Source organism: Trachymyrmex cornetzi, unplaced genomic scaffold (genome assembly GCF_001594075.2).
Source record: "Trachymyrmex cornetzi isolate Tcor2-1 unplaced genomic scaffold, Tcor1.1 scaffold591, whole genome shotgun sequence".
Lineage (NCBI taxonomy): Eukaryota > Metazoa > Arthropoda > Insecta > Hymenoptera > Formicidae > Trachymyrmex > Trachymyrmex cornetzi.
The window spans coordinates 111,360-120,611 of NW_017299905.1; the positions used below are offsets into that span (position 1 = coordinate 111,360).

The window sequence follows — 9,252 nt, forward strand, 5'->3', positions numbered from 1 at the left end:
TTCTTCATAGTATTATCATTAAAACAATTCCTAAGGCGGATAGTCATATCGATAATAGTTTTAAACTCGTTAAGGAACTTGATGGTAGGCGGTTGAGTGAGGAATTCAGTTAATGTCACTGGATGTTGTTAGCCTCTTTACTAACATTCCCATTGACTATGCGATGGACTGTATCCAAGACCATTGGCGATTTATTTCTAGAAATTGTTGTTTACCGAAGGAGGAATTCATCAAAGCGGTTCAGTTTATTTTAGATTCTACTTTCTTTGTGTTTGATAGTTTATTTATAAACAGAATTATGGTACTCCCATGGGCTCCCCGTTGTCTCCCGTCATCGCGGATTTAGTTATGCGTAAGTTGGAGAGTAGAGCTTTGTCTTTGATTAAGTTTCCGTTGCCCCTTTACTATAGGTATGTTGACGATGTAATCATGGCAGCGCCTGTTTCTTCGGTTAGTTCCATTCTTGATGTCTTTAATTCTCAGCATCCTAGGCTTCAGTTTACTATGGAAGTGGGGGCTGATAGGTTAAATTTTTTGGATGATTAGGGATAATGAGTTTATTGCGAAAAATATTACCTCGGCCGGGACTTAAACCCGGATCTCTTGTATTCCGTATGAGCGTCCTAAGCCATTAGACCACCGAGGCCTTAGTAATATTCTTCGCAATAATCAGTATATGTAAGAAGAACAACGCTTCTTGCAGGCAGCAAGAGTATGGAATACAAGAGATCCGGATTCAAATCCTGGTCGAGGTAATATTTTTCGCAATAAATTTATTTAAGGTTTTCAAACACATTGTTAATTTAATTTAACTAGTGATATTATTGCAATAGTTTAATTGCGTTAGATAAAGTCCGGAAAAATTTCGGCGCGCAGTTTAACTACAAAAATATGATATATATGCATGTACATATATAGGATATAGATAATTCACTGGGAATTATTTTAGACAAAAAGATCTAGCTTTGACCGTCATAGGCCTGAATATGCTTATACTTAGTATTTAATTTCCTGTCGGTCCGAATAAAATCTTATTATTATTATCTATTACTTCGTATACATATTTATCATTCTTATTCCTTAATAAAACTTTATAAACGCATTTTATAAGTTATTGTGTCATTTTACATTTTATTTATATGCATTATTTGTAAATTTTTTATGAGCCGTACATATCCCTCTTTCCCTATGAGTAGTCGTATATCCCACTCCTATGGAATATCTGGCAAAAATGCAAGGATTACAAAAAGTTCATTTTTAATACCAAAAATAAGCATTTCAGATTTCTAATATTTTTTTCATAGTTATGTAACGATGTACCTCCGAGAAGAGCATCGTTCTCGTTAATTTAAAATATAATGTGCCCAGGTAACCAACTGAAGTCACGCGAAGGCGGCCGAATACCGCCGATCGCTGCTCCTCATAAAATGTCTCGTATAGACACGCACGTGGGGATATCGATTGACGAGAATCCGCAAACCGAACTATAGCGAACCGAACTATTACGAGATCGCGGCATTGGTAAAATTTGCCAAATATGAAAGAAAACTCATTTTATCAGGATGACTTTTTGCCTGATATCCTGATTACGATCCAGATTCTAGAAAAATACTATAGTATACGTAACGTATATTGTAGTATTTCCCTAGACTTTCGTATACGTTTCTTTTCAAGAATAGGGGCCCTGATCCGAGAATCCGGCCGACGACGAGTCCTGGAGACCTATTCTGTAACTCTTAACGCAAATTTCGTTATCATTGTAACTTTCTTCCATGATGAAAGAGCTGCGCAGTAGCGTTATAATGATAACGAAGAGTTACAGAATAGGTTTGCTGGGGGTGAAGCGTACTTCACCTCCGTTGAGCGTTCTCAATAATGTTCGAAACCGGCTCCCGCTGTTTCCGCTGAGTAGACAAGACAAGGGAGTAGAGTGTACACTGTCTCCGTAGGGCGTTCCTAGTAGTCGAAGGGCAAATTTCAATCCTTATACACGATGCGATCGGCAAAAACCAGATGTATGTGAAGTTAGCCCCCCTTTTTTAGAAAATTAAAATCCCGATAATTGTTCCAGTTTGTTCTGAGTTTGTTCTACATTGTTCCAAAGCGATATCATCTTATTCCAAAATGTTATCCAATAAAATGCAAAAAACGATTTTTTTTGTTAGCCCCTCTTTTTTGAAAAATAAAACAATTTCTTCTCGCTACAGATTGTTCTAGTTGTTCTAACATTGTTCCAAAAGGTCAATTCCATATAACGAACGGAAATAGCAGAAAACGAAGAAATATTTCTCATCTGGCACCTCTTTTTTTAACAATCAAAAAATTTATTATCGCCATAGATTGTTCTTGTTGTTCCAAACATTGTTCCAAAAAGACAATTCCGCAAGTCGAAAATTCCGCAAAACGGAAATCGAAAAAAATAAAGAATACGTTTTTCAACAAACCTACGCTCCGATCAAAAGAAAAAACACTCCTCATTCCAACACAAACTTTTATATTTTCAGTTGTCCCAATCCTACGAAAGATAATTCTGCAGTGTAAATCTAGCACAGCTACCAGTTCTTCCAAAAACGAAAAAAATTCATTTTTTGCATCCATCATTAAGAACAAACGTGCATTTTCTTTTGTGTATCAGTCGAGAAATTTTTGTTCTGAGTTGTTCTAGTCCTGCGAAACATAGTTCTGCATTATGAATCATACATCGCTGCTGATTCTCCCAAAAATACACGAACAACTCAGAACGAAATTCTCGACTGGAACACGAAAGGAAGTGCACGTTTACTCATGATGGTGAATGCAAAAAGATGGATTTTTTCGATTTTTGGGAGAACCAGTAGCGATGGATGATTCATAATGCAGAACTCTGTTTCGCAGGACTAGAATAACTCAGAACAAAAAGTTCTCGATTGGAACACGAAAGGAAGTGTACGTTTACTCTTGATGGTGGATGCAAAAGATGGATTTTTTTTGTTTTTTTGGAAGAACCGGTAGCGGTGCTAAATTCACACTGCAGAATTATCTTTCGTAGGATTGGGACAACTGAAAATATAAAATTCTACGTTGGAATGAGAAGAGTATCTTTTCTTTTGGTCGGAGCGTTTGTTTGTTGAAAAACGTTTTTTATTTTTCTCGATTTTCGTTCAACTTACGGCATTGTTCTTTTGGAACAATGTTTGGAACAACTAGAACAATCTATGGCGATAATGAATTTTTCGATTATTACAAAAAGGGGTGCCGGATAAGAAAATGCTTTTCGTTTTCTGCTATTTCCGTTCGTCATATGCAATTGTCCTTTTGGAACAATATTTGGAATAACTAGAACAATCTGTAACGAGAATAAATTGTTTTATTATTCAAAAAAGAGGGGCTGGCAAAAAATCGTTTTTTGCATTTTATTGGATAACGTTTTAGAATAAAATGATATCGCTTTGGAACAATGTAGAACAAACTCTGAACAATCTGGAACAATTGTCAAAATTTTAATTTTCAAAAAAAGGGGGGCTAACTTCACACCACCCATAAAAACCATGGATGGAGTGTTGTCCGCTAGTAGTAATACTAGGCCGGTTCTAACCCAGGTCTTCTGTGGGGGTTGCGGGACATGGGGAGGTACTCATTGGCGCGGGGTAGGAGGAGGAAGACGCGGGGAAGTCCCGGCGCTATCAATGTTTACCGGTATCAATGATACATATCGCCATGTTGTGACGTCACGTATCATTGGGGACCGCCGCGGCCGCCGCCGCCGTGCGTGCTATCTCATATACTTATTATTTTTCTCTCGATGCGTTGCCGTCTTCTCCTACCTCTTTTTTCTTTTCGCGCTCAAAACCATTTACATGTCACATGTTATGATGATGATATCATGTATGCAATTTTGATACAATTTTGATTACAATTACGACGTTGCCAAATAGTACACATACTGATATAAATGTTAAAGATCGCTATGCATTGTGACGTTGCCAAGTAGCCTTAGAACGTATATAAATGGAAGAGGCATTGCCTATACTTCCGATGGCTCGCGCTGATGCAAACATCTGTGCGAGAGAGAAAGGTAGTAAGAGATAAATGTTCCCAATGCGCATGCACAGTATCACATTTTACACATCTGTGTAATGTACGAATGTGTAAAAACACTAAACCAACTGCACAATTTACACAGATGACGGTGCTGCGCATTGCGAACATTTATCCCTTACTACCTTTCTCTCTCGCACAGATGTGGCTTCACGTTCAGTGCCCTATGTCCTTTCCATTTATATATGTTCTAAGCAAGTAGTGTACATAATCAAATTTTTCATGTACATTCGACATGGTACAACATGTCACAGCATATTCGAGCGGTGACATCATCATCATCAATGTATTGTGATACAAATGTCACGTGACCAAGTAAATAGTATAGAAGAAGATAAATTTTAACCTACGAATTGCGCGCGTTTATTTTCATATTTGTTATTAATTCTTTTTTTCTTACATATACTTGACATCGACTGTATCAACTAGTCGACCTAATCGTTCGAACGTTACATCGATACATCCGTCAAACTTAAACATACGGCGTAGCGTCGTTTCGGTCATCGTCATGCGTACGGACGAAGAATCGAGACATATGAGCGTAGCATCGTTCAACATGCAAACCCTAACGGTTAGCGGTCCAACGCTTATAAAATTGTACTTGTATTCGTTTCGCAGCATCTGTAAATATTCCATCGCTGCTCGTAGAGGCCCTTTCACGTTTCGAGAAATAGCGACAGTTCGTATTCGCGATGATCTCCCAGGGCGATCTTCACGTGACTCGACGGACCAACGCTGATTCCAATTTCCAAATACTTGTAGCCCGTAGCCGTCAAGTTGTAACATCTGCTCAGTAAACGCACCGCGCGATGCTCCATGCTGTGTGCGTACGTAATGTTAAAAACGTTTTTTGTGTATAGAACGTCAAAACTTACATGTTACTGCAGTCCTTCTTCGTTTCGTACGATGCGTTGCTCTCTTTGGCGAAGTACATTTTCAACCGTTCGTACAAGTGAGTATCGTACCGTAAATTGCGACGTATATAGTAAAACTTCTAGAATCGAAAAGGGGATAACCCCTCCCCCCTTTTTTTCCAAGAATTGCGAACGTGTCGCGACATGTTTTATCGCGTTTTTTTTCTACGTATGTTCTTTGTTCGCGAGTTTATCAATGTTGTATCGCGTCTTTCTACGTTTTCTTTGTCGCGAGTTTATTAATGTTTATACTTTATGGTTTATATTTCGATGGCATTGATGACGTTGATGACGAGCACGTTGGCGACTTTGATGTTTTTTCCCCAGGGCATTCCCAATATCTCGCTTTATCCTTCGATGGCGGTGGACTTGGCAAACTTGGCAACAAGGGACGGTACCCTTTTCGCTCGATCGATTTTCGGCGTATATATTCTTTTACTCGGTCCATGTCTTAAAGCTCGTAATTGAAGCTTACAATTGAATGAAAAAAGCCTTATACACTGCCCATATACATTGCATATATGCACTGCCAGATCGGACATGTCGCGACGCGTTTAACAAAAGCATCGATGTTTCGGATACATACATTCATACATACATACAGACATACGTTCATACATACATACATATATATATATATATTTCATTCTTATATTTTTATTCCATATAACTTTTATTTGAAACGCTTTTCTGTAAAACTTATATTTCCCGAGATATTTAGGTGTCCCGACCTTTTTGAACACCCTGTATATATATATATATAAGAATGAAATATTTTTTTATGAAGTACTTTTCAATGTATTGGGTTGTTCAAAAAGTCATTGCGTTTTTTTCATTTGATTTTCAGGTGTTTATTTAATATACGTAATGAACATTAATCGATGATATATTGGCCGTTTTGTTCGATGACCTTCTGCCATCTCCCGGGCAACTTCATAATACCACGTTCATAAAACTTCCCATCCTTCTCTGCGAGAAACTTGTCTAGGTGCTGTTTGATGAGGTCTTCAGAAGTAAACGTTTTACCAAGGAGTTTTATTCAAGGAGTTTTGCAAGGAGCGAAAGAGATGGAAGTCTGATGGCGCAAGGTCTGGGCTATACGATGGATGTGGTAACATATCCCAACGCAAGTTGCAACAATTTTTGCCGAGTGACCAAACTTATGTGTGGTCTCGCATTGTCGTGGTGAAACACCACACCCTTACGATTGATTAGCTCGGGACGTTTCTGTGCGATGGCATCACTTAATTTCTGCAGCTGCTCACAGTAGACATCGGAATTAATCGTTTTGTTCTTTGGAAGTAGCTCATAGAAGACTGGTCCCTTCCAATCCCACCAACAACATCACCTTCTTTTGGTGGATCCCCGCCTTTGCTTGCCTTTCCTGTGCTTCACCTCGCCTGCTCCAACTTCTTTTTCGGCTGATATTGTTGTAAACAATCCATTTTTCATCGCCCGTGATCATACGCTTCAAGAATGGATCGTTTTCTTCGCATTTGATGAGTTGGTCGCAGATGCTTATGCGATTCGTCACAGATGAATTTCTTTCAATTCATGCGGTACCTAAACATCGAGCTTCTTTACGAAGCCTAGCGATTTCAAATGGCCATGAACACTTCCAACGGACACTTTTAGAGTAGCAAGCTCCCGAACCGTTGAATGCTTATTATTGCACCAATGCTTTCATTTCATCGTCGTCAATCTTGGAAGGCCTACCGGAGCGATGAGCGTCTTTGACTGAAAAATCACCGTCACGAAATCGGGCGAATCAATTCTGGCACTGATGTTTTTTGATGACATTTCTGCCGTAAACTCGACGCAACTTTTCCCTTGCTTCAGTTGCTTTCTTCCCTTTATTGAAGTAATAAAACAGAATATGGCGAATATGCTCTTCAAAATTCTCCATGTTCGAACCACAATTGCAAGCACAAAACTCGACTGAATCGCGTCCTTTTTTTTGGTTTTTAGGTTTAGTGTCAACAACAAAACACGCGTAAACATTTGGCATTCATGTCACGCTCACATACAAATAAACGTGGACAACGCCATCAATTGGAAAAAACGCAATGACTTTTTGAACAACCCAATATAATGCTTCAAAGTTACAATATCGTCGGCATTAGCATTACCCAAAATATTTAATTTTGGAGACTGGCCAGTCAAGGCGAGGTCAGTGGTCCGTGAACTTGACCTTCAGTTAACGCACAAACAAAAACATAACGCGTGGTATTACATATCTTGGGTAATGCTAGTGCCGGCGATACTGTAACTTTGAAGCATTATATCTTGAAAAGTACTTCATGAAAAAATATTTCATTATAGCGTTTTGGAAAGCACTCGACATCAGCTATTAGATTCTTGAATCAAAAATAGGGTGGGTGGTCCATTTAAGAAAATCAATGTAACCTTGACCTGACCTTGGCTACACAACCCAAGGTCAAACTGATAGGATCAGTAAATAGATATTTTTAAACCATATAACTTTTGTCTGAAACACTTTTCTGTAAAACTTTTATTTCCCGAGATATTTAGGTGTCCCGACCTCTTTGGGACACCCTGTATACATACATACATACATACACGTTCATATATATACGTTCACATATATACGTTCATACATACATACATATACGTTGACACGTTTATACATACGTTCGAGTACATGTGTTACAAAGGAAGAGAAAAAGAAACACGTAATATATAAATACGTTAACGCATTTTTATTTGAAAATTCTTTGCAACCACCAGTTATATATTTTAAATACGTTTTGCAACGCGCAGTTCTTAACATGTTGTCCATATCGTATAATATTAGCAACATCCAGAATAGTTAAAGATTCCATGTCTTCGTACATTGCGTCCAAAGTCTCGATGTACTTGCGTTCTCGCTCATCGTCCAGAAGCAAGTTCCACAGCCACGTTCGTTTCTTGCGTCCCTTGACGTACACGATAACATCATCTTCAAATACACCCAGGTGGAAATTTACAACTGGCTTGGTACCGAGCCAGTACCACACAAAGGATTTTGGTACTGGTTAGGTACTGGCATACTGCAAGATTGACTACGGCGCGATACTGGCATTATATCGAAAGGTAACTCGGCTGGGAGTTGGCAGTTGGTACTGGGGCAGTAGAGGGATCGGTACTGGGCCGGTACAAAAAGTCTGTACTAGCATGCTATTGGCATTATACCGAAAGGTGACTCGGCTAGGAGTTGGCAATTGGTACTGGGGGGGGGGGGGGGATACTCAATCAGTATTGAGGTAGTATTGGGATCGATACTAAGATAGTATAGGTACTGAGCCTGTACAGAAAGTCTGTACTGGCATGGTATTGGCATTGTACCGAAAGCTAACTCGGTTGGGAGTTGGCAATTGGTACTGGGGCAGTACTGGGATCGGTACTGAGCCGGTACAGAAAGTCTGTACTGGCATAGTACTGGCATTGTACCGAAAGCTAACTCGGCTGGGAGTTGGCAATCGGTACTGGGGCAGTACTGGGATCGGTACTAAGGCAGTACTGGGATCGGTACTGAGGCAGTACTGGGATCGGTACTGGGTACAGAAAGTCTGTATTGGTCCAGTACTAGCATTACTTTAATAACTACGTAAGAAATATTCCTCTCTCCTAATTTCTATTTGATAATAATGGATTAAGCCGTTTTCTTCATGATGTTTCAAAATTCCGAGAACAAATTGACAGACATACCGACAGACAGACATAGAAATTTTTGAGACCACTTTCTCCACAATGAGCACGAATAGCAATAGTTATCAAGGAAATATGTAAGTTTATGCAGTGTACAGACAAAAATTTAATTTATTTAAATGAATTAGAATAAAAACACAATATACATTACGCAACAAAATTATCACAACAAAATTTTTCATCGAAATTTTACTATTTTTCAAATGCGTATAACTCGGTCAATTTTCATCGTATCAAGACGATTTTTTTTTCATTTTGTAGGTAATTATCTGTATTTTAAGAAAAACTCGATGCGAAATTAAGTGCAAGTCGGTGCCGCATCTCTATGTTTTGATAAAACTCAAGCATTTTTTTTTCTTAAAAATTTGATTGTTTGACGCGCTACCTGGATCACTCCGATTTTTTTTCGAAAATACCACATAGACCATTGTAAAGTACTTTTCAACAAACAATTTGAAAAAAAATTCGAGTCTCTACGATTTTTTTTGACCGAGTAATGCCATTTTGAAGTTATTCGGGCATTTTTAAGGAATACCGCCAGCATTAGCATTAA

General features: G+C 38.6%; 1 protein-coding gene across 1 annotated transcript in view; it reads left to right on the forward strand.

Annotated features, from left to right (window-relative positions):
- LOC108766484 (uncharacterized) overlaps window positions 1–8,591 on the forward strand; it is a 12,215-nt gene extending 3,624 nt beyond the window's left edge. Inside the window, exon 6 of the mRNA XM_018515814.1 lies at window positions 8,278–8,591. Within this exon, the coding sequence (XP_018371316.1) occupies window positions 8,278–8,591 (314 nt within the window). The remainder of the gene's footprint in view (window positions 1–8,277) is intronic.
- The last annotated feature ends 661 nt before the right edge of the window (window positions 8,592–9,252 follow it).